Consider the following 25,767-nt stretch of genomic DNA (forward strand, 5'->3'; position numbering starts at 1 on the left):
TCTTTTGTAAAGGCTGTGGTATTTCAAAGGCTGATAGCAGGCTGTCGCTTTGCTGAAGTGATGACTCCAGCTGGGGTAAGCTGATTAAATTTTGGTGGTGAGGGAAAAGCTGAGAGAACATCTCAGATGAGGTTTTAATTTTTATTTTAAATATAGCTTTCTACTTGATTCAGTTAACTGGGGGGGGGAGAGGAGATCACATGTAAGGGTTTAGTTTGGTGCTGGGTGACGATCCTGTATTTGAGTTAATCAGCACAGGGATTTTTCTGTTTGAGGCTTGTGAAGGACCGGGAAACGGTGCAAAAGACAACCACTTGGTTCTGTATATTCTTCAGATTCCCCTTGCTGTGCTTCTTGTCACTGTTCACAGATGCTTGGCAAATAGCTGGTTCTGCATCTTAGAGCGTGTTCAATGAGTGGTGCCTCTCCTGAACAGGGTGTTGTTACTGCACTCAAAGCAATTACCTAATAGAAGCAGGTGTCTGAAAACTTGTCTATTTTTTTCTAGCCATATCAGCTGGAATAATAAAAACATCTCTCTCCCTATGCATTTTGTTTCTTCTATGTCCTTAGCCCATCAAAGCTGCTACATCTCTCTGTCTTGTTTTAGCCCCTGGGTCCCTGCAGTCTGAGATAGGACCTGTAGCTGGCTAAAAAATGATGGCCAAAGCAGCAAGCCAGTCTTTAATGCTTGCATCCAACTAGAAAATATTTCTCTTTAATTGGTTTTCTTTCCCACCCACCACCACCTTTGCTGTGTTCCCTCCTGTTGCTGCCACAAGGACTAACACGACAGTGCTTTTGTTTCAGCTCCTACAAAACAATTTACGGTATTCCAGAGAACGAACATGTCACAACAAAAGGCTGGACACAGCTGGGACTCGCTAAAAACCTGTGATGGAGAGAAATTAAACCTCCCACCCCCTCACCTGAAAGGCTTTGGTTTGGTTCACAGCATTACTCACTGTTGTGCCCTCAGATACTGCAGCTGTACAAAGTAGGACACACAGAGCGGCCGCTCGCTCATGCCTTGGGCACCTGAAGTTGTGGTGGGCAATGGCAGGCTGCTGTGGGTCAGGGTGCCTTGGCCTTAAACCAAGGGAAGGAGAGGGAGGTCACCAGTCACTGCTGTGCTTTATACAGGGGAGCTGCTATTACCCTCGCTGGCGGAGCCACCTGTGTCACGTAGCTGGTGCGGCCGGCAAGCCCTCTGGGTGGCTGAGCTCATGCTCTGCATCACACCCAGCGGTGCTGGCCTCGTTCCTCACCCAGCCTGGAGCACTGCACCGGCTCCTCCGCTGGCCAAAAAAGTGCTGATGGTGCGCGGGTGTGGGCCAGGGAGGAGAGGGGCCGGGAAGCATTTTGGGCTGTGCAGGCACATGTTGCACCTCTCTTCAGCTGAACTCCTCTCACTCAGACGTTCAGAAGCAGTGATCACTGCTGCTGTCCCACTGCCCAGCAGAGTAACTGAGCTCTGCCAGCTGCAACACGGGCTTTGTGGTGGTGCGCTCTTTCGCTGCCTTCACATACCCTGCTCCCACAGGCTGGCATGTCACCCCTCCACTGCTGGCCCACCGCTTGAAACATGCACTGGTTTGATAACATTTCCAAGGGGAATTTCTTTTTGTTGTTGCCTTTTTCTTCTTTCTGAATATTCCTGTCTTCCTCAGGAAGCAGCTGCCTCGCCCCAGCCTGCATGCGATGCCCATGGAGGGTGATGCCCATGGAGGGCAATGCCAGCGCTGGCACCAGCCACTCGACGCAGTCCCCTTCCCTCTTGGCATGCAGGGCACAGGCAGCACGTCCTTATTCAAGAAATCAAGCTGCCTGGGAATACATTTACCTCTCACATTGCACTTACTGGCAGTAGACTGCCCATAAATGCTCCTTATTCCACTTCCGTGCTATCTACTGGAAAATTATTCATAGCCTTTCACCCGCTTGTGGACTAAGCCACACAAAGGATGGTGGTAAGCTCAGCATTGTGGCATCGATGCTGGGCATGCTGCCATGCTGTGGGAAGCTCCCAGGCCTGAGTGAAGTGGTCAAGCTCCCTGCATGCTCCTTTGTGCCCCCAGCCAAGCGAGGGGACAGGACAGTTGCTTCCCAAGAGATCCCGGTGCTCCAGGGGCTTTCCCGCTTCTGGATGTGGTAGCCAAGCTGTGTGACTCCTCTCACAAAAACAAAGTATGGAGCACGGTGGGTTTATCTGCTGGATGCCCATGTGAGCCCTGCCTGGGGTGCAGGAGGCTGCTGCTCAAGTCCTGCCTTCTGCCAGGGATCCTCGCTTGGCTCAGCTTGGGTCGGCTCAGCCGCAGCCACAGCCGAGGCCAGGGCAAGGCTGTCCTCCAGCTTTCCATTTTGCCCAGTGTGTATTAATCCATCGCTAGGCCAAGAATAAAAGGGAAGGTGCTATTGCCTAACACCTCCAGCACCCATCTGGGAGGGAGGAGGTTTAGGCTCCAGCCTGTCCTCAGATGAACATTACCACGTTTTTACGCAATGTGGAATTGCTTGAGCAGGAGAGTTGGAGTGATTTTATTTAATCTATTTTTTTCTCCGCCCTCCCACACACAGACTGTGGTAGCGTGGTGGGCAGGGCACCCGTCTGAGAATGGAGACGGCATCACAGCCTTTTCATCTCCTGTTTGCTTTGCTTTTCCCCCTGGGGAAGCAGCAGGCCAGCAGGCTCCTTTGGCTGCTCCGGCTGGTCTGTCTTCCCACTCGCCTAACATACCATAGTTACAAGGCTGGGAATAGCCTGTGCGGCCGTTTGCACCAGCCCAGTGGGACAGGGCACTTCACCATCATAGGGCTTTGGTGGGTTTTGTTTGTCCCCAATGAAGGAGGAGCCAAGCCTAAGCCATAGTCTAAGAGGTTGAGATGAGAGGCTAATCAGAACCAGGTCTCTTGCATGGCCTGACCCTCTTCCCCTGGTTTTGATGTGTTAGGATTTATTTTCTACACAGAAATCCTGACCAGCTCCTTTCTGAGGCACGACCTGCCCTGGGTTCCCAGCCCCACAGCACCTCTGCATCACCGCATCAGGCTGCTGGCCACCGCATGGGAGGCCCAATGGCAAGGGCTGCCCTTGGGCTGCAGAGGTGTGTGTTTGTATGTGAAGGCACCGGGTGTCCCCCCTCTGCCTTTGGAAAGAGCATCTTTTTCTGTCCAGCTGCTGCATGGAGCCAGGCTCAGTGCTCACTGCCAGGTGAGAAGCTGTACCTACAGCACCCACAGCGTGGGTCTAGAAATTAAACTGGCAGCGTGGGCTCAGACTGGGATTGACGATTAACGGGAAAATCTGCGTTACCAGACAGGGTAAAAATAAACAGAGAAGCATCCAAACCTACCCAGGAGTTTGGTTTTCCTCCTCCAGTTAGTGAGTAAGACTATAAGAAATCACACATATATGTATTTGTATTTATATATACACATGTATATTTTTAGATATGTGTTCACATATATATGAATATAAGCTTTCAAAGGGCAAAAATGTCCCATGCTCAACACCTGGGAAATTCATAGAAAAATGTGAACATTGAGGTTTTAAATGAATGTGAAAAGCTTCAACTAAAAATATGGCTTGGGAAACCCGGAGCATTCTATAATGCAATTTCAGAATAAAACCAGAATTGAAGATTAATTTGACAGATACTGTGCAAGCTCTGGATCTCTGTAAAGATCTCAGCTTGTCACCGTGTTCAGTACAGGTGGATGTAAAGTTCTGCTCACTCTAGATCCATTACTGATGACCAGAGAGTAAAACTGAGAATAACCCATGTGGAGGAGACCGTGGAAGTGTCAGCTTATATTTCTGCAGTGACTTACTGTGATATGGTCTTTGATGGTAGTACTCGAGCACAGCAAAGTTTTCTTGGATTACTTGGGAATGAATGAGACTGGAAAATAACTGAATTAACTCAAGTGAAACCCCATGTTCTTTATCCTGGTCTGGCAGGGTGGTTAGCACATAACGCTGAGGACAGTTTTGTTGGGGTGTAAATAGTGGCTGTTTGCAGTTCAAATGGTGCTGCATGTTCAAAGCGCAGCAAAACTGGAGAGAAACCGGACAGCAGGTTCAGGGCTAGTGCCAGCCAGTGGGAGCTGATGGGGTTGTGCACCGGCTTCGGCACGGAGGGGATGTCTTCTGCTTGGCTGGCCCATCTGGCCAGGGACGAGCTGGAGGAGAGCACAGCAGTGAGATGCAAACAAGACAGCTTTAGGGCACTGGGCGGTGAAGTAACCTGGGGCAGGAGGGCTGGTGTTTCAGTGAGCGTGTGCCAGGCTGCGTCCATGCCGTCTGCCCGCAGGAACCGGCCCGTCTCCCTCTGCGGCTGTGGTGACATTCCCTGAATCATCACAAATCCCTGCTCGGGCTGACGGCGTTCCTGGGCTGCAGGCAGAGCACGCCTGTGAGCAGCGGGAACCTGGCACAGGTGTCCTGTGCTGGTGAGGCCGATCCAAAGGGCCGTGCTGGGACTGGGTGACTGGAGATGTCCAGATGGGCATGAGAGGTCTCCGGTGGGAATGGACACCAGGAGGGCCATGGCCTCCACTGCTCCATGAGTGGGCTGTGTTCAGCAAAGGGCATCAGGACACCATCATATTGCTTCTGTAACAGCCTCCAAGTTGGGACTTGTCTGGGGAGAGATGGCTCCAGAGATACTCATGGGAATGTACATGAAAAGAGGATTGCGATGGACCCAGCCGCCCTGGCGCTCAGCCTCAGTGCCCACTGGCTGCTCGGGCACATCCCCATCTGGCTGCAGCTCTCCAGAGGCTGATCCCCAGCCTGCACGAGCTCTCACAGCATCATAGAAGGTCCACCCTTCCTCCCCACCAAACTCTGGTGAAGCCCCATCCCAGCAGCAGGAGGTAAGTGCTCGGGAGGGGTGCGCTGCCCCATGACTTGATGTCCCAAAGGGCTGTGTCCTGGCCAGCATCCCTGGCCACCTGTGACCATACCAATTGTTTCTCACTGCAAGGCACCTCCTGATTGCATTAACATGGAAGGCAGTCAAGTTGATTGATAGCATCTTGGAGGAGGGGCAGTAGGGGGTTGCACCAGCCAGCTCTGTGCAGGGCTGTGTGAGAAGCACCCTAATGCAGCAGCTCGGATCTGAGCACCAGCCACCCTTGTGCAATAGCTGCACTGCCCACCGGGCATCTCACCTGAGTGCTTGCTCTGACTTACTCATTCTGTGGGGTGCTGTGAAGTGGGGCAGGGTTGAGGGCTCATCTAGGGAAAAGGCTGAGCTAACCTCGCAGACAGCAAGTGGGGGACTGACCAACCTGGAGCCATAAGCTATCCGTTTCCTGTTACTTGGTGGTTTGGACTTTTTGGGGGGCTTTTTTTTTTTTGGTGGTTTTTATTTGCAATGATGAACCCTGTGGTTTGCAACAGGGTTGCATGTTTCAGGGTGCAGCCCTAGGAAAGCTGCCATGTCCCTCTCCTCTCCTGGGGGGACCAGGAAGCCTCCAGGGGCTGAGCACCCTTCCCCACAGCCCCCTCCTGCTCCCTTTGAAACACCTTTGAATTGATCGGGGTGGTCCTAGTGCTTGGGGGACACCCCTGAATGCAGGCTGGGAAGAGCCTTGCATGCAGTATAAAATGCAGTTTTAAAAGCAGGTAAAAGTTGTGTTTTGTTTTTCCTCATAAGGAATAAAGGGTCAGGCCTCGAGCAGTGTTTATGAGCAATGACACCAAGCGATGGGTAAGCTGGAGCCCCTGAAGAGGCGTAAGACAGCAGATGGCCAGTGTGTCTCTCCCAAATAGTTTATATACTCAGTGTCAAAGCCAGCAATGATATGTCTTTGCAGTTATCCTATGATGTGCCCTTTCAGCTTTTATCTTCCTGGAGTACCTGTGCACCGTCCTGCTCTTTTGACATAATTTCCATTTCACTTGCCATTGAAGTGGCCACACTGGCATCTTTTCATAAAACTTTTAGTTCCAAAGTGAAGCCTCCACCAAGAACAACTCCTCTGGAGAGCCATCATCTCGTTGTTTAAATGCTGATGTGCCTTTCAGCTCAGTTTATTCACTTTCAGCAAGCCCTGAGCAGAGACCATCAGAAACACATATTGGATTACCTAAAAGGGATTTGGAATAAACACAGCAAAAAGATCTAGAGAAACAGTGAAATACATTTATAAACCCAGGAGCTATTTGCGGCTCAGCGAGCATGGGAACAGTTATTAAAAAGAATCACAAATCTGGGAAGAAAGGTGAAACAATTTTAAGGTACTAAGAAACATCTTCCAGTGCGCCCCAGCAAGGGGGGGGAAACACTTTGTTGTTTGCCGGCGCTCTTAGTCCCATGACACTTTGAAACACAAACATCCACCATTAAACCTTTATTAATCCTCCCTTCTGATTTCTCTGTGGGTCATTTAGCATTACCTAATACTGAGCTTAGGGGAAAACCTAATAAGCCAACCACTAATATCTTTGAACTTGGCACTTAATTCTCTGTGTGCTGTTTCTCAACATGTTCTGTCTTGTCCTTCCACCCCACTGGGAAGAGCCCTGCAGTGCCAGCAGAGGGAATTGTGGATGGCCATGGCGGCAGCCTGTGCTCATGCTGGCACCAGGGATATGGTGGCCACGGCTGAGTGGATGCAGATTCCAAATGAACTTTTGTGGGACCTGGGAATGAGCCTCTCAGAAAAGGTGACCTGTGGTGAGACTGTTATCAAGCCGCAGTAAGACTATAGGATCCTCAGAAAATAAGATAAGAAAATTAAATACACACATATTTATTTTAAGCAATGGCACTTACACTCTGTACGAAACATGCAGCTAAAGCATATTTTAGAAGCAGCTGAAAGCTTGGCAGTATTTTCTCTCCTCTCCAAGGTAGAAAAGCCCCCTGCCACCCTCCCGGGCGAGGGGACATGCTGCTAACCCAGGAGAAGGAAACCTTTGGGGGCATCAACAGCATGAAACTCAAACTCTGGCTTGGAAAAGAAAACAAGAACGCCTCATCAGCTTACACCAGGCTCAGTGCTATCAGTACTTTGTGCTTGTGTGATGCCGTATTTAGGAAAGCATCATGCAGGCTTTTAACCAGCCCTCAGAGAGTATCATTAGCCACATTTCACAGTGTGGAGGAAGCAGCTTTGCTGAGGCTGGGGATGGGGCAGTCAAGGTGGCTCTTTGACATGGTCCTCTGCCCTCCAGCTCAGCCTCTTCAGAGGTGAGGGTTAACCCAGTCGCTCTGCTTGTTCTGCAGAGGGAATGTAGAAAAAAACAAATTCTCATTTGAGTTGCAGCATCCTCCCCTGGCTGATTGTCTTTCTCACGTACAAACTCACTCACAGCCCTGGGCGAGGATTTCAACCAAGTATTTTTGTCTCAGCTTAGCTGGGTTTTATTTATGCCCCTTTTAGTCTGTTCCTTCCTCAAGATTAAAAAAACCCAACAACAACAACAACAAAAGTAAAAATAAAGCACAAAGGTCTCGAGAGAGCTCAACCTTTCCTCTCCCTGCTGCCTCTCCTGCAGAAATAGAGAATTCCTGCAGAATTTCTCTTGGGAATGGGAAAAAAAGACTATGAAAAGCACATTATCGAGGTGAAGAGCCTCATGGTCCACTGGCAGCCAGAGACCCTGGACCCCCACAGGTCACCTCCCACCAGTGTGGAAAGGTATGACAGGGGATGTCACCCTCCAGCACAGCTCAGGGCAGACCCTTGTGCCGACCTAAGCGCTGCTGCAATAAAACCCTGCAATAGATGTGGCTGACTCACAGTCCGCAGCCCCCCAGCTCCTTGTTTCAGGAGCTGGGCTTTGTCCTCCAGGTTTTGGCCGTTTTGGGGTGTGGGATCCCTCGTGCCCTGCACCCCAAGGTGCTGCTGGTGGTAGGATGGGGCTTTGCTGCCCCAGGAAGGCTCGTAGGGCTTCGACGGCAGCAGGAGTAGGTGCAGGGAATGGGGGCCGCAGCAGGGGTCCACCCAAAGGAGACCCAGTAAGGAAAGGGAGTAAAAGCAGGGAGGAGCTAGGGAGAAATCTCCTTGCAGGGTGCAAGTGGGGTGGGAAAGAGGAGGCCCCGGAGGCTGCATTCCATCGTTCTCATGGAAACAGGAGTGATGCCCTCCAGCTCCGCTGTTTTCTCAGCTTGTTTTTAAAGGCAGCTCCTGTTTACGCTGGCGAGCATTTCAGCAGCCCCCTTTGCGGGGACTCCCCCCGGCAGGACCAGGGAGCAGCCTTTAAGGAGCAAGGCAAGGCCGTGAGGCACAGGATGGAGAGCTGCCCCTGGTCTGGCAAGCGCTATCTAATTGGTTGGAGCCTCATAAACAGCAGCACCAGCAAGTCCCAGCCCCATGTGCCGAGGAGGCTCTGACAAGCTGGTGGTAACTCCGCATCTGTGGCAGGTCACAGTTACATTTGGCAGAGGCCAGAAGCACGAGCTGGCATCTTTCAGCTTCCCCACTGCACTGAGCAGGAGAAGAATCTGCTAAACAAAAAGCCTCCCTTGGCCCAAGTGCAGGAACAGCCGCCTTCCGCGTAGCCAGGTCGAGCAGGAGACTTCCAAATCAGGGCATCCCGGTCCCCCCGTGGTCCTCGCGCTGCCTGTGTGCGAGCTCTGAATGGGGAATGCTCTTCTCTCCCTGCACTAGAAACGGGTGCCTGCCTGTTCCTATTAAAGGATATTGTTTAATCTCCAGCTGGGCTGGTGCTCGCGCAGGCTGGAAGCTGCAGCCCAGCAGAAATCCTTGGCAAGTCTCATTAGGAGCACAGGTCTGTTTTGGGGTGCTCATGTTTCTTTGAAGGCTCTAAAACACAGCCAGGCGGTGCTGTTACAGCCAGGGGTGCTTGCAGCAGAGCTCACAGCTCCCAAGAAGCGAGCCCCCATCCCACTGCTTGGGTCGTGTTTCCATGGGGAGCTCCCCAGGGTGGGGGCTGACAGGACCAGCAGGTCTGAGTGATGCTTTGTGAGCCTGAACATCACCAGGTCCATCCTGCAGAACCACCTCCATGGTGGTGGGCACGCCAGGAGAGTGGGCAGCAGGGGAGTGCACTGCTAGCAGTGAGTGGGGTCATGGCACACAAGTGCGCCTGCCACTGGGATCCCCGGCATCCAGCTGGATTTGGGCTGGACTCAGGGACACGAAGACTGCCACCACCACTGGCTATGACCAGATGGTGCCAGCATGCAGGGCTCATCCCTTCACCGTCCAGGATTTGGTTACCTTCAGCTGCATTGCTCTCCAAACCCAGGCTGAGTCCACAGCAGCAGGCTGTGGGCAGGCTTCCACTCGCCTTTGGAACTGTATTTCCAGACCATCCATCTGCAGGCCACAGACCTAGGGCCACCACGAGCTGCTGCAGTTTGGGGCTGACAGTTTTAAACCACAGATGGTCCCTACTGTCACCTCAGAGCCCATCAAGCTGAACAGGGGCCCACCAAACCTGACGTGATGTTTCCTGCAAACCGTTAGGGTTTCTGATGACATGTTCACCTCGCTGAGGTTCAGGTTGGCCCAGATGTTCACAACAGCTATAGCCGATGTTGTCGGGGAGAGGCGAGTGGGGAAAAGAGAGCACCAAGGCATCAAGCATTGCCTTCAGCAGCCAGGTCTGGCTGCCAGCGGGCTGAGCCACCTCCGTCCTTCCTGCCTTCTCCTCCTCCCAGCTCCATAAAGGCAAGGACAGGCACAGGCTCATCACAGCAGCAAATGACTTTTTCCACGGAAACAGATGCCTGCTTCAGCTGGTGCATTGTCTTTGTGTTGAGCTCAATCCCACCTACTCTTGATTGTCACTGTTGTTATTATTTCCATAGCTGTTTTGCCTCCAGACTTCCGGCATGTTCCTGCTCTGGGAACACATTACTTCAGCCCTGCCCGCTCCTGTGGCGCAGAGGCTTCAAAAGGCAGCTATGAGACCAGTCCTTCCTGGTAACAAGTGCTCCTTCCCTTGGATGCTCCTGGGACATTGCCTGCAGCATGTCACACGTGGGGAGGAGCTGTTGAAGAGAGCCAGGACTGTGGCTGTGATCATGGCCATGGCGGGAGGCAGGCCCGCCGGCAGCCAGCCCAGGCACTGCTGAGGCAGGGGCAGGGGGAAAGTGGTGATGCTCCTGCTAGCACCAAACCGGAGCGTGGCTTTGCTCCTGCTCTGCCAAGGGAGAAAACTGCTTGAATTCAAGCACATGACAGTCTGAGCGAGAGCCAGTGCTCAAGGTTTTTCTGGATTGCTGCAGGCTAAGGGGTTCTCAAACAGCTTCAGTGGCGGTGGCGGTGCGACGGTCACAGTTATCCATCCAGGGAGAATTCAGCACACATCACCCAGCTGCCTCCTTGGGATGTGCACAGGACATCTCTGGTCCAGCTGACAGCAGCAGCTTGTACACAGGACAAAAGATCATGGGGTTGATGCCTTCTCATAGTTCTTTGCTGAGCCACATGATTATAGCTCCAGCTTGAAGGTCCTCCTGACAGTGCCTTTGGATGCTGTGAACCCCTTTCTCTTCCCTTCTCCAGGAGAGAAAATTTCAGCCAATTTCTCACAACACTGCGAAAAATGATTGTTTTACTTTGCTGAGAAGAAAACCTGGGACCTTCTCAAACTACTCCGCTTACATCCACCAACAGAGAGCTTTTGTTGTCCTACACGTCAGCCTACCCACACTGATCGCGGCGGCCAGAAAGAGATCCAACTTGAGGCTCGGGAAAGTCTGACTCCTACTCTTCCTGCCTTGTGACAGACACTTGCACAAGCTGCGCCACTCCCCGTGTGTGAGGCCAGGACCTTCCCTTCCTCTTTTATGTAGGGGCGAGCCCAGGCCACGCGGAAGGTCCTTCTGAGGAGCAGCCAGCAGAAGAACATCCAGCCAGCCAAAGGAGAAGTTGGTCTAGCAACCAGACAAGAAACCAGGGCTAGGAAGTGTCCTGGCCCCAACCCAGCCTGGATTCAGGCCAAAACAGGGAAATGAAACCAGCCGAGGTAGGAAGAGGCTTTTTGCTATGATTAGGCAGTGCTTTGTCCTTCGCTCTCCAGCTCAGCTCTGTCCTGCACCCATCCTACCAGCCATGGCTGCTGCGATAGAGGGTAATACAGCAGCAGGCCAGGGTGCTCTCCTGTGAAATACTGTAACTGGAGAAGGATGTGCCAGTGGGTGAGCTTATTTCTTGTGGGTACTTGCCCATACCTGCCAGGCCGGACCCTTGCTGCAGTGGGCACTGGTGACCGTGTATTGGTTGTATGTGGATTGCCCCAGAAGGGTGCAGCAAGAGGAGGGTCCCTGCTGCAAGCACTAGACAGGGAGAAGAACAAGTGACTGTCCTGAAAACTGACCCAAACTCCAGCAATGCCTGGGAGGAGGCTGGCAAGGAAGGAAGCTGCTGCTGCTCCATTTTCAAATCCATTGGTCTATTCTACCTCCTTCAAAATAGAATAGAAGCAGAGATGAGATCACTCCAGCCTTTCCTCTTCCGGACTTAGCCCCACTTCTGCTCAGTCTCCTGCTTCAGGAGATGGCCTAGTTAGGGACCCCCATCACCCGCAATGACACATTTTAGTACCTTTTTCCTGAATCTCAGCCTACTCCAGGATTTTCCACACAGCAGCTGGTGAGTGGGATTGCTGGCAGGCCTTTTTGCCTCCAATGGCATCAAGGCTGAGCAGGGCTGTCTTCTATCTCCTACTGGGTTTAACACCTCATTTCCTTTGCTGTGTGCCCCAGAAACACAGGGAAAGGAGGCCATGCACCCTTTAGGCTCAACAGTGAACTGTACAGCACCACACAAGCACAGAGAACTTGCTGCGCAACAAACAGAGGAACTGGTTTGGAAGCTCAGATTTGCTAGTGACCACATCCTCTTTGTGCACACACTGATTTCTGAATGGGCACAAGCTGTTCATCAGAGCACCAGGGAGCTGGCAGAGGTCTCAACAAGCTGTCTCTCAAGCTGTGAGAGAGGGGCTTTGCTGCACAGGTTGCTCATACCTCAGCCCTTTGCCCTTGCACCAGAAGCCAGAGTAGGTGTGAGGTACCCCTCAGAGAAGAGACTGATGCTTAGTTCTCCTTTCAGCTTGGTATGAGCATGAATGTCGAGTACTGGAGCTTAGGTAATCACCATTAGGACTGGGGGTGTCTCCTCTTCTGCCTGCACTTACACAGCCAATAGATCCTGGCTCTGTAGCATGAGAGGCATCCAGAAAATCCTCTAGCACAGCAAGTTCAACATGGAACAATATTGCTGAAGAGGTTCCTGCCATGTTGGAGATGTCCCCAACCAGTTGCTTGTCCAAATGGTAATTAAAGAAAGGGCAAGTTACAGCAACAAGCATGACACTGCATGCTCGGTTTGCTGTAATCTTCAAAGCTGGCTCCAGCACCAGAGTAATTTAATTTGAAAAGACCAACAGTATTGTTTCCAAGACATAGCTGTGGACACAAAGAAGTGGAAGCTCCTGGATTTACCCCCCCGGCAGGCTGCAGGGTGCTGGGGCTGGGCAGAGGCCATGGCTTCAGGTATCCCAGCCCCACGAAAGAGTTCAATAGACTTGGATACCAAATCTTTATTTTACACACCAAAAGTACACACAGATTTGAGTAGATGTTGGTAAAAAGGTTTGAGCTGTTGGAAAAGCAATACTTGTAACATAGATGAACCAGCACCCCTTCCTTACTTCTCTTCCTACATTCTGTGAGAAGCCACTTCTGAACTGAATCAGGGTCTCCCACCTCTCAGGCCATGGGGCTTCCGCAGGTTAAAGATGTGTAGAAGTGGTTCTCCACAGAGCTCTGGCGGGAGCAGGCCAGTGTAGCTTACACTTGTCTAAGTGAGAGCAAAAAGCTCCCCTTTTCCATTCCCAGGCATATCTGCTAGCTCTGATCAGCTACAAGGTTGGGCGCTGGTGACAGGAGAAAGAAGAGCCCCAGCGGTGTCCCACACAGCCCTTGGGGGACAGTGTGGGGATGAGACCTTTCAGAGGCCAGAATGTGGCCCCCAGCCTCCGCAGTGCCCTACCCTCAGGGTTACTCCATCACCAGTGAATTTAGCAGCACAACCCCCCGTTTCCCTGCAAGCAGCCAATACCACAGAAGAGGTGACTGCCACCACGGTCCACACACCCCCAGCCAGGACACTTGCACATGCCATAAGTAAAGAGGAAAGAGCACGTTACAGCAGTGTAACGGGTGTCATTAGCACAACCACAGATTTCAGTGCAATACCATGCTGATCCAGAGCTTTCTTCCAGGTTTTCAGTCTTCCATTTAGCAGCATTTCTATCTTTGGTTCAGTCCAAATTTAGGACTTGTTTTCATCCCCTGCCTTCCCTGAACTCAGCTGCTACATCAATGAAAATCAGCTTTGCAGAGATATGCGGAATGCTACTGCTTCCAAGGCAGAAAACTGGGAAAAGGCATCACCCAAGTGACAAAACAAGGCAAGGATGAAACATTCTTTATTCTCACATGTTGTTGCAGGGCAGAAGGGAAGGGTAAGGTAGAGGTAACAGCAAGTTAATGAGAGATGCTGGATGCTGGCTAAATAAACAGCATGTCTCCCCATAAACCTTGGCTCTCATCCCTCTGCTTTATTTTTATCATCTTCGACGAATGTTTTTGTCGCTGCCTTTACTTCTTCTGCTTTGCAAAGGTTGTTCCACGTTTCCCTGCTGCTTCAGCAGAATACCAAGATGTAAAATAGTCAGGAAAAAACCAATGATCTATCTTGTATCATGCCAGGTTGGACAGGGCCTTGGGCGACATCGTCTAGTGGAAGGTGTCCCTGCCTGTGGCAGGGGGTTGGAACTAGATGCTCTTAAGGTCCTTCCCAACCCTAACTATTCTATGATTCTTTGCCACACTCACCCTGGCAGACCCAGCTAATGTCAGCAATAGAAAGAAAATTGGAGAACAGTCAGTAGAATTTTAAGTTACCCAAGTTATTATGTGCAACCTAGAGCTTGGCTCCCCTTTGTGCACAGCAGAATTCATCCCTGTTCCATCAGGATTCACCCCGAGTGCAGCTCTGACCTGAAAAGTGACCTTTTAAGGAGAGCTGTTTCTTGATCAGCAGATCTGGTCCCTGCTGTGAACTGTCACGGTTTTTAGGCTGTTTCCCAGAGAAGCAAGCCTTATGTAGCCATGCACTCTGTGAGAGTGCCTGTGCTCGTGTACGCTCAATCTGTCAGCTAGCTTCAACCAGGGTCAGCGGGTAGATCAGAGATAAACATCCCTGCAAGTCCCCTGAAGACAGAGCTCAGAGGAGGAACCAGCCTTTTCATGCAGCCCGTGAGCTGCAGCTTTAACCCAAAAGCTGTTTGCACCCCCAGTGTGAGATGGGAAATGATACACTGAGCCCTCAACATAAATCCACATGAACCGAGCTCCTCTTCTGCCACCAGTAAGCTCTCACCATCTCTCCCTTTACACCTTGCAATACTCCTTTTAATGCCTCTCCCTAGCAGAACCAAAGGGCCATTGGGGAGAAAAATGGGTATTGTTTCCTATAGCACACAGCCAGGACAAGCCTTTCCTCCTGCTTATGGAGACCTTACGGTGAGAGCAGGCTGCTCCTGAAAAGCCACAATAACAGGACAGTCCTGTCCCTGTTCATCAGTACATAAAGCCCATGCGTCATCTCACTGGGGCATTTTGTCGTCGTGCACGATGCCCACCACTGTACAGGCATTACAGAATACACCTAGCCAAATATGCATTCTGATGAGCTGTTTGATTCCATAATGAGAAGTCTAGAAAGCACCTAGGAACTGAAATCATCCAGATAAGTCTCCTTCCTTCTCATCCTAGGGACTGCTCTAAATGCAACCATTCGTTACAGCCTTGTGCTTACTTGAGCTACTGTCCTCCAGGTCTGAAGTATCACTTCAGCAACTGAATACTGAGGAGATCCCTTAGCATATGCCGTGCCGTGTACCACAGACCAGCATTGAGATGTTCCAGGGGCCCTGGAGCTCTTATACTATTTCCCCAGCTAGAAGAGCACTTACAGACCCGGTCTGGAGAGATTCACGGAGCTCTGACATCACAGGAGACCTCAAAAAAGGATCGTCCCTTGAACTGAGACTTTAACTCAAAGAAGTGTTTGGCCAGAAGGGTTCAGCCAAGGCTCAGCTCTGGAGATAAGGAGAACACAACAAGCTTTAGATGCCAGGGATAAAGAGGTTCATAAAGGGGTCAGTGAGACAAAACCACTAAAATACATATACATGACCCAACAATATTTACTCTAGTGGCTGCTCCCAGATTGGTGATGAGGAACACAACTTCCCTACAGCAAAATTCTGCTTTTGCTGCTCTCACCGCATGGTCATGCACAAAGCGATGAGCCCTGCACTTGCCACGGCTCCCACTGCAACCAGTGCTTCAGGGCATCGCCTTGGGAGGCGCAGGAAAGGGCTCGGCAGCAGCCGATGGGGATGGAACTGCAGGAAGGAGGGGGTAGGCTGCAGGGCTCCTTCGTAGAAAGAACACAAAGCCTGAGATTGACCAAAATAAATAGCTCCTCCATTACCACTTGCCAAATCCAAACATTCTAGTGATAAATGTTAGTACCAGTAGCTATTATCCCCCAATGGCACAACTTTGATTACAATAAAAGTGAAAGCTGCAGGAAAAATATGTGATTTGAAAAAAACAAACCCTGAGCAAATAAGGAAGTTTCACTTCTTGCCTACTCAAAGCACAAGCCACAAGATTTGTTTGAAGATTAAAACAGACTGCAGGCATGGAAAATGCCAGGCATAAAGCTTTAGAGAGTTTCTTAATACAGAGAAATATAAATGGCAAGTGATCCCAGATTATTTAGAACAGACTGGCTGCAATTTACAGTCTTGATTAGACTGATTACTAAAGGATGAACAGCAAAATAGCTTCAGTAATTAAATTTCCGAGCAGGAAAACAAATATTCTTATTCTTTAAAAAGCTGGAAATGAATTTAAATATTCAATATTACTTTTGCCCTTCTCAGCAGAAAAGCCTGCTATGAAACATGGTCATTTCTAGGAAAGGAGATGGCACAAGGCTTGACAATGAAGTGGAAAAGGGTTTTACAGCCCTACAGGCTTTCCATGGCAAAGCTAAAGACCATTTAACTACACCTCTGAAAGAAAATCATAACGGAAAGTTAAAGGTAGCATTAAGGTATTTTTCAAACTGAAAAATATGCAGCTTTTATCAATATCTTGCCCCCGCTAATGCTTTTAACAAGTCAGATGATAACACCTATAACCGATGTGAAATTGCCGTTCTGCGTGCAGCAAGTGATCTTTGGAGCTCTTTTCTAAAACCAGAGCCGTGTTTCTGCATTTGAGAGACATCCTGTGGCCACCGCAGACACTGCAGCGTCTCTCCGTTGCCTTACAGCAGGCTCGGTACCATCCATCCCTCCATTCATCTGATCCTGCTCAGCAGCCTTTGCCTTTTCAGCAGGTACCACACGCCACCAGAACCTGCTCCTTTGGGCACCGCAGACACAGGACAATTAAAACATACGACTCCAAGCTCCTATCAGCCTGGTGGTGTTTTTCCCATCTATGTGGAAACACGTGTGAAAGCACTTAATTTCATGTGTTTTGGCTGGATAAGCTGGTGAGTGGAAATAATTCCGTGTTTAGAAAGACTCTGCTGTTTGTAGTTGATTACAGTGCTCACACTGAGCTGAGGTCTTAGGTAAGAAACACCCCCAAGCAAACAGGACTTTACCTTGAAGTAGGCAAGTGATTGAAAACTGTGTGACCGTTAACACCAGTAGCATTTTACTTCTATGTCCTGGCATTTACTACTACAGTTTTCCATGCCCGTGTGTTTTAACAGAATTGTTTTTGTGGTGAGATATTTAATTATCTAGTTTTGCTCGCCTAACACATGCAATGCAATCAGCAACTGCAAGGAAACATGAACTCTATGAAAATTTTAGTTTAATGCCCTGGATTTCATGAGGGTATTATTAGATGGTAACATAAGGGTATTAATGGGTTGAGAACTGCAACATTTCAATGGCTTGAAATTCAATGCTGCAGTTCCCACAGCAACCATAACCATGGCCACTCTGCATGAATTTTGCATCCCAGTCTCAGAACACACAGTTCCAAGTGCTCAACGCACATAAGCAAAACCCAAGAAAAAGCTCTTCCTTTTTGTTTTTTCCTGCAATATCTTACCTGCTAAGTCACAACCACTGCAAGGTGCTAAATGGCACTTGTAGGCGAAGATGAACTCCCAGGAACTGGCAATTAACGCCCTGAACATTCCTAGAAGGCTAAAAAAGACCAAATTGAATGACCAATCACCTAAGTACAATGACTGCCCTGAAATGTCTTACTGCTCTTACAAAATGGAGTTTTCATGGAGGATAAAACCATACTGAGCAGCACAGGCACTGGCAGAGCACTGAAAGCCAAACAAACTCCGGCAGCACCTGGAGTTCTCAAGCCACGGCATGATACAGAATACACAGAGAATAAAATGCAAAATTCAGGAATATTTACTACATTTAACAACTAAAATTACCCTTCAAACTAGCATAATCAATATCAGTGCTTATGGGGAAAAAGAGGGGAAGTCTGCTGCCTTCACAGACTACAGACTGCAAGAACTAACTTGCAAAATAGTTAAGATTTTGCATTTTCACCTGGGGTCGAATCTGAACTGCACTATGAGTAACTACTAGCTCACTGCAAATTTAGGCTCCAGTTTAAAGCACATGGTAAGTACATGCTTAAGTGCTTCACTGAAATATAACATATAAGCACTCCATAAAACATTAATACAAAAAGTCAAGCAGATAATGCAGGATATTATCTACCTAAGTTCTTGATGAAAAACTGAGTATCAGTAGGAAACAACACATGAAGAAATCTCCTAATTCTAGTTTGCAAAATCAAATCCAGCTCACCACAGTGATGGTGAAAGAGTGGGGACCATCCCAGAGTAGCTTCACATCGTACAGAAAGCTAGTTGACCATCAGAGAGTTCATTAAGTGTGGGTTCCCACGTTACAAGAGCAACGGTGGGCTCCCTCTGCAGCAGCAGCTAGAGACACAACTGGCACAAAGCCATCAAAAGCAATACAACCAGAGCCAAGTGGAAGCATGCTGGAAGAGAGCTGCAATATTTAACTATACTGTCTATGGCTGTAGTTCAGTAAGTTGGATGTTACAACAGAGAAGACGAGTAGTCAATCTGATTCCCACTTTTGGGTTTCAATACTGCGCGTGCCCAGAACGCAAAGGACAGTACTGCCACACGTGCAGCAATACCTCAGAATGGCACCAACTCGGATGTGGCGACTTGCATCAAAATATGGTTGCTATTTAAAAATCCTTTTGTGTTTTGCATCAGTCTGACCTAATCTAACGTGGAGAACTTGGTCTGAAAGAAAAAGTCACTGGTTAGCACTTAGCACACCCTTTTAAGACTGCCTCATTCTGCAGAGGAATGGTGAACAACAGAAAACTGTTCTTAAGCTGCAATCAATACTCATAAGCCAAAAGGACAAAGATACCATTTTAGTAGTTTAGCAGAAGCAGAAGAATGGAAGTGTTTACCCAAATTTTAATGCACAAATCAACTACATTTTTAAAATTTGATTCAGACTTAAATAATAAATAGGTGGGCAAAATATAATGCAAGACTTACTCAGTAAAAGTGAATTTTTAATAATCTCATGAGATCTACTTAGAAAACAGGACTAATAATGTTCACAACCGTAAATCCAAACCCTTCACACACTTTTTTTTTCTTAACACAGCAGTGAACTGTAAACCTGCATTTACTGCTTATCGCTTCAGTTATTTTAAATATTATCTCAAGTGTTTCCTCCTTGGCCATTTCAATTTTTAGCACCAAAATTAGCCCAAAAAGAGGTACTGGTACAGCTCGATGTTGTAAATGAATTGTTTACATATAATACTTTATATATTATACACACATACTGTACATTCACACATCCACACAAACAGGAGGCATATTTAAATGAATATATTCTGTGTTTCAGTTTGTTGTCAAAGACTTAGGAGCAATGGAAATAAAGCAGAAGGGGTAATATTTTACATAGTAGGCAACTTTAATGCTGTAGTGCACTTATAAAAAAGTCCAACTCTCCCTCCCAGCTCAGCAGCTTTTTTTTTAATATCGCTATTCAGAAGGATGCAGAAGTTATTGCCTAAATGTTATTCTATACATTTCCATCGGAATTCTCAAAAACACTTGAAATTGCTAACTAATTTCCAACTTCACTATTTTTCTTATTACAGCTTTAACTCATTGGCAATTTTGGAAGCAATGTTTTTGAAAGCTATGGATGTTCCCGATATCCGCTTAAAGCGAACTCCATTCAGGGACAGTCTTGGCAGTTTACACACCTCCATCTCCCACTGTACAAGGTTTTCCGCATGCCCATCTCCATGGACACAGAAAAGCAAGAAACGCTCTCTTTGTTCATAGTCACAATTATTGGCGTCCAGGACCTTTCGTATTTCCCTCATAATTTCATTAGGATCCATGGAGCTGGTGGTTTTCATGCTCCAGGTAAAACGCAGTGACCGAGGCTTGGCTTCCTTGTTCTCGTCCTTCTGATCCACAGCTACATTGCGGCTGAAAGACAGGGATTTAGTAGTTAGCAGGGCCAGCTACCTTCTCCACATTTCACGTTAGTGAAGCACACTAACACTCAATGCACATTACACCAGTATTAGAGCAGCATCTAGAGGCTCCGGCTGCGAGCAGTGCCTTGCTTTCCTAGCTGCTGTACAAACACACAGTCAAGGTAAAGCATCAGCTGTTGGGGCTGAAACAAAGGTATGGTACAACATGTGACACAACTGGAAGTCACTGGAGTCAAGAGCATGAGGGAAACGACCTTGTGGAAGTAAAAGTACATGCATCACCTACAACTCTATTTTAAGGCAGGTTCTGCTCAAACCCCTATTCTCAGGCTGTGTGGAGAGCTGAAACACCAGCTCTGTGCTAGAAGTTTCTGGAACATTCAAATAGTGGCGACTTGTGACAAAAGGGTGCTCAGCCCAAGTCGTGGGAGTGCCAGCCCACGGGAAGTGCCTGCTCATAAGCAACGGGAATAAGCCTGTGTGGAAAGATCCTGGGGGTTCTTCTGCACCTCCTCCTGTGCAGCAGGGTGCAGACCAAGCACAGGGAGGGCCGATGGAGTCCCACAGTAGCTAGCTGCAAGCAGGAGGAAGCACAGCAGGACCAGGGTCCACGCAGGTAAAGAATAAGGAACTACATTTGGACCTCCAGGGAAAAAAAAATAAACAAAAAGAATTAAATATATTGACTATTGTGCTTAAATATTTTCTGAAGATACCTAAGCGATCCCAAACTATGCCGTTCGGGTCTCATGTTGAGCTTCAAAGTGACAATATTAAGACAAGCTGCCCTTTAAAATAGTTGGCAATGAATTTCTGGTTACATAATACTTTTCTTCTACCACCATTAAGCAGGCAATTATGAAAAAGTTAAATAAAAAGTGATAGCAAGATCAAAACTACATAAATATATTTCTCAAAGATAGCCTATTTCCTAGTTTCACCTTCTATTAAAAAGGCTTCCAGTAACTGCAACAGTCATAGGATTGTGCTGTCAAATCCAGCTACATGATTTGCCAGATGTTATGAAATTCAGTAAGAAAATTAGAGAGTACTTCATTTTAACTTCAAGGTTTTAATTTAATAAGGCTGTAAGGGGGCTGGGGAAGCACCAACTTTTATTCAATGCTCATTTTATTTTTGAAAGCTTTTTCTACTTGAAAACAGTTGGCAGAACCTGCACAAGTTTGATCATTTCTAGTATTTTTTAATATACAGATTTTGGAAGAAGAATATAACATGAAAAATACTGTCTATGATTTTGGAGGTGAGAAATATGTTATCACCCTTCAGTGGTTATCCCACACGTTTGCAGCCTCACTGGAGACCACCTACCCACACATCTACAAGACAACAGCAAATTACAACGACTAAAATGCAAAAAAATCCAAACCACACAAGGGAAAAGGCAACAGGAAGATGAAAGTTTAGAACCAAGTCAGTGCTTTAACAGCTGTTGTGCAGACAGAAATGCTTCTTTGTTTAGTTTCAAAGCCTTACACGAAACAAAAGCTGCTGCCTGAAGCTGCTATGCCACATAACCAAGGGGAGAAAGGTTCAAACTCATCTAAGTAACATTTTAAACAAAAATTTTACCCTCACCTTGAGCCCTCAAATCTCCCGTTCCTCTCATATTCAGTCGGGAGCCTCATTGAAAAGAATGCAGAAGCAAAAGGAAGTGGGAAAGAGAAGACAAATCTTACACTACAATATACAATATCTGGGTAGTTGCTAAAAGATACTGCAATCATACTAAAGGTGTGTTAAAATACAAAGCAACAAAGATGTAAAGAACTTTGGCAGTTAGACCAAATTCAGAATCCAACATACTGTCAAACCAAATGGAAGTCTATAGACTATAGTTTAAAAAGACTGTAACTATATAACTTTATATATAAACAGTGTATGTTTATATATATTAATATTGTAGATCTTACATGAATAAAGTTGAACTTCTACAAGCAGAAAATGTGAAACTAAAAAGTTACCCAGCATTTTGAAGTTATTGCATTATTTAGTAAGTACCTCCCTGAAGGAGAAATAACTCTACCCTATTTAGAGACAAATCTGCTCACCCTGTGTGTTTGCACATGCATCAGATCTGAGGAATTAGTGTTTAAACAATACCAAATACCTTAACACATAAGATGCATACACATTTTAACAAAAGTTTAGAGGTAAATCCAAGATTTCTCACGCTGTTATAACTCCATCCTATTGATTCTCATGCTGACTCATCTTACAGCCTTCTACATCTAAGAGTAAGCTTAAGCCTCCTTTCTTCTTGCGTTGCTTAAAGCTACATTGCTGATCACTACCGTTTTTTAAAAGCCCAGGATCAAGTAGAATTAAGGGCAAAATCATCTTTCTCTACCTTCTCATTATTGCAGTACCATGGTCTGACATCTCGGCGCTAATTCTGCTCAGAGGGAAGCTGTCTTTATAAGGCTCTTATCAAGATTACTCTAGGCTAGTCCATGGCTTCTCTCAATAATGTAAATTATTACAGCAGTTTGGTTGACAGGTGTCTAGCCATAGGAATGTAAGAGTTGATTTTTTTGATGCACAGTGGTATTTATATCAGTGTGTGTGGGGTGTTACGAAGTTTAATTTCCTCCTTTCCTTCCTTTTGAGGGTTGCAGTGAGGGAACAGGCTTGTAAAAGGAATCCATGCAGTCCCTGTCACAAGGGAAGAGATGCTGTGCTAGCCCTGCGAAAAGCATGCTGGCAGCACTTGCTGTTTAGGCTGTGGAGCCTGCTCCTCGTTCAAAATTCACGCTGCTGTCGCAACAGAAATCTAATTAAGAAAGCGTTAAGTCACTCAGCTATAAGTTGCTTGTCACAACAGCATTCGATCAGAACGGTGCTCTGTGAGGTACTGCGCAGCACATGGCATGACAGGGTCTCTGCTAGGAAACGTTTGCCATTGACTAATGAACAGCTGTCACAAACTAAAAGGGTAAGGAAGATAACGAGAAGAAAACAGGTGACAAGTCCTCAACTAATTCTAGTGATTCAAAGTGGGTTTTTAATGGTAGCTATTTTCATGAGATCTTGTGCTATGGATCTGTGGTGGATACGGGAGAAGGTAGAAAAAGATTCTTAAGGACTGCATATACAGTCTATGAATTCATCCTTTATGACAACTCTGTAGGACCAAGAAGGGGGTAGGTGGCATGGGAGAAACAATCACGTGTACAAACTGAACAAATCCACACCTTTCAGATGATCTGGAAAAGGCTCGTTTGCTGGCAAAGCAAGCAACAAGTCTGTAGACATTGCTCAACTGAAAAACTGAGAGTACTTTAAAAGAACTTCCTGTATTCCTACAAAGTGGAAAACAACAGCTTTGTTAAAGCTGCAAGCATTTATGGATTCTTGGTGTTGGTTTGCTTGTTTTGTTTAGTTTGTATTTTTGTTTAAAATCAATAGCCAATCTCCCCAACAATGAATAGTCTTATTGTTACTGGAATCTGTCCAGAAAACTCCAGGAAAAAAAATCCCTACTGATGTTCTTAGACCTTTTTCAGGTTGAAATTAAGCCAAATTGTTCAATTTCTAAACCACTGTACTCTAAAGCAAAGAAAGTAATTATTTTCAAAATACCTGCCACTTTGAAATAATAAACACTTTCATGGGAGCTTCTCAGAAAATCCTTACTTTTTTCAGTTTTTCCATGTATTGGTGTTCCATTCATTTTGCACAGGGAACTGCATGTGGTGACAAGCACCCGCAGATACAAGCTGTCATGCCAAACTTACAAGAACTGTGCCAGTCTCTCTAGATGCTCCTTCCTTCACGACAGACATGGTTATGTCCAGTTCTATTACCAGCACCAGCCCAGCACTGGTGTTTGGGAACAGCCACTTACTGTACTTCCAGCATTGTTTTGGTGAGTCTGCAAATCAGATGCAGGCCTGAGGTCCCCTCACTGCTGATACAATCTTCACTTCTGAAGAAATGGCAAGTTGCTAGTTCGTGCTCTAAATTTTCTGCTTTTGCTTGTATTTTTACATAAATTACTTTCATGGGCTAAGATACTCCTTGGTTGTCAGAATGGAACAAATGTACATGACAGTCATGTTCTCATTTATCATGCCTATACACTATCTCCTTTACGGTCTGGGAAAGGTTTTAAAAAATAAGAATGTTTCCATGCATCTGTCCTGAGTTATGTTGTGTTTTCTGTTCTTTACATCTTTGTATACTCTGTGTTAAAAATTCAAATAAACACAAAGAAAACTGTCTAAAAAGATATGGAAAACTAGCAAAAAGTGCAAGATGCTAAATAAGATCAATTTATGGAACCGGAAAAAAGATGCTGCAAGAAAATCCAGAACATAGAAAGTGATTTTTGCTGTCAGGAAAAGAAGTTAGATTTCCACAATATGCAGATTGGCAAGGACAGTACATGGTACAAGATATATATATATATATATAGTACCTCTATGTACCAAGTACAATATTAGAACTCAGTAGTTTAAAAAGGAGTGACTGATAGCTACTTTTGGTTAGCTCCCTAGAATGATATTGCAGTACTATATATATGTGCCACTGGGTTACAGTAGTTCTTTCACTATCAAAGACGGCAAGCTTAGGTAAAATTCATAATGTATAAAGCGAGAAGAAATTGCCAGGACCTCCAACATTTTCAACTTCATTTTGTATATATACAGATCAGGTTGGGAGGGACACCACGCATACTTAAAACATTTAAATGCTTAAATTTTAAATTTAAGAATTTAAAAAGCATAGCCTGGTCCTGTGTAGGTGGTGTAAGACTTTGCAAATCTCTTATTCAAAAGACACATTCATGGAAGCTGTAGCAGCTATTTCCACAATAGTCAAAGATTCCTGGCCTCAAGTCAAAGGAAAATAAAAAGATTTAAAAATTACCTTTTTCAAGTCTCAAATTTGAACAGTAACCTTCTAGTTTAAAACTGTACTCATACTAGCATTTTTCATCTTTCTTCAGAGCAGCAGCGTAACAGACTTACACGTATACAGTTGTGGAGGTTGCACAGATCACAGTCCTCTGGTTTAAAAACAACTAAAGAGAGACAGAAGCTTCCTCCTACAAAGGGATATGCACTCCACAGCTCACAATACACAATGGATTAAAACAAATGCTGCTGCTCCATTTCATCTGTATGTTGTGTTGGATGGGTTCTTCCCTTAACTAGGAGTTGGTGCATGTTCCTTTTCTTGAGGCAGCTGTGACAATCCCAGCCAACCCAACCAATACCAGTTCTAAACACAGTCATGTTTGGAAGAGCTCTGATTATTATTACCATGGCATGGAATTTACTCACTTAATTGGGTAGGGTACCTTTAGACTCCAACTGTACACAATAAACCCAAATTTAGGCAGCAATTTACATCTCTCAGATCTCCCTAATCTATTTACTTGAAATGGTCTGATGAACCTCAAATTACATTCACATGCATAACCTTGCACTCTGAAAGTTAAAACAGATGTTTATTTTTTTACCCCATCTTCCAATTTTTGATCAGTGGTCGAAAATTTAAAGTCCCACCCTTTAGGAAGCTCCAAGATACGATACAACTAAACAAAGTATTACAAAATCCTAGTGGAAAATTCACCTGTGGATCAAAATTGTATAACCACCTTTCATGAGCTGTAATGGATTAACAAGATATATAGTGACTTGATTAATTCCCAAACTCTAAAACTAAATTCAATCATTTGGGCTTGAAATGTGAACCACACTTCTGAACTTTTTCCTTTTGTTAATAGATCTGCATAGATGTTATACTTTTTCATAACTAAAGTGCCCTGTTTGCACTTCAGATGCAATTAACTTCAGCAAATGCATCCCATTTTAAAATTAATACACAGTCATTGCATCTTCATTCAAAACTTAGATTCACAACCATGTTGTCTGCTTTCTATTGTATCAACTGCAGACAACACTTAAAACTGATTCCTTTTTATAAAATATCATAAAGCAAAGAGAGAATGTAAATTTAGCATCACTTACCTTCATTTGCTTGTAACCTTATGTTTTGTTTATACTTTCATCATTGTTATCAAACACCTCATTCTTCAAACATAAGCATGCTAAGTGTATTAGTACAGAGAACAGAATTACTTTGGTACTACCAACTCTATCAAAGAAAGAAGAATTCACAAGGCATGCTTAGCATCTTGTTATAC

The 25,767-nt window shown here is 46.3% G+C and overlaps 1 protein-coding gene across 20 annotated transcripts in view; it reads right to left on the reverse strand.

Annotated features, from left to right (window-relative positions):
* Positions 1 to 18,620: 18,620 nt before the first annotated feature.
* MARK3 (microtubule affinity regulating kinase 3) overlaps positions 18,621 to 25,767 on the reverse strand; it is a 62,387-nt gene continuing 55,240 nt past the window's right edge. For 13 of the 20 annotated variants that reach the window (XM_030481266.1, XM_030481263.1, XM_030481262.1 and 10 more), the window contains 2 exons: positions 21,192 to 21,236; positions 18,621 to 19,581 (listed from right to left, as the gene is read on the reverse strand). In XM_030481266.1, the coding sequence (XP_030337126.1) occupies positions 19,236 to 19,581; positions 21,192 to 21,236 (391 nt within the window). In that variant the 3' untranslated portion in view covers positions 18,621 to 19,235. The remainder of the gene's footprint in view (positions 19,582 to 21,191; positions 21,237 to 25,767) is intronic. The other 7 variants (XM_030481269.1, XM_030481265.1, XM_030481259.1 and 4 more) reach the window with 1 other exon arrangement.

Source organism: Strigops habroptila, chromosome 4 (assembly GCF_004027225.2).
Source record: "Strigops habroptila isolate Jane chromosome 4, bStrHab1.2.pri, whole genome shotgun sequence".
In the NCBI taxonomy this organism is placed as follows: domain Eukaryota; kingdom Metazoa; phylum Chordata; class Aves; order Psittaciformes; family Psittacidae; genus Strigops; species Strigops habroptila.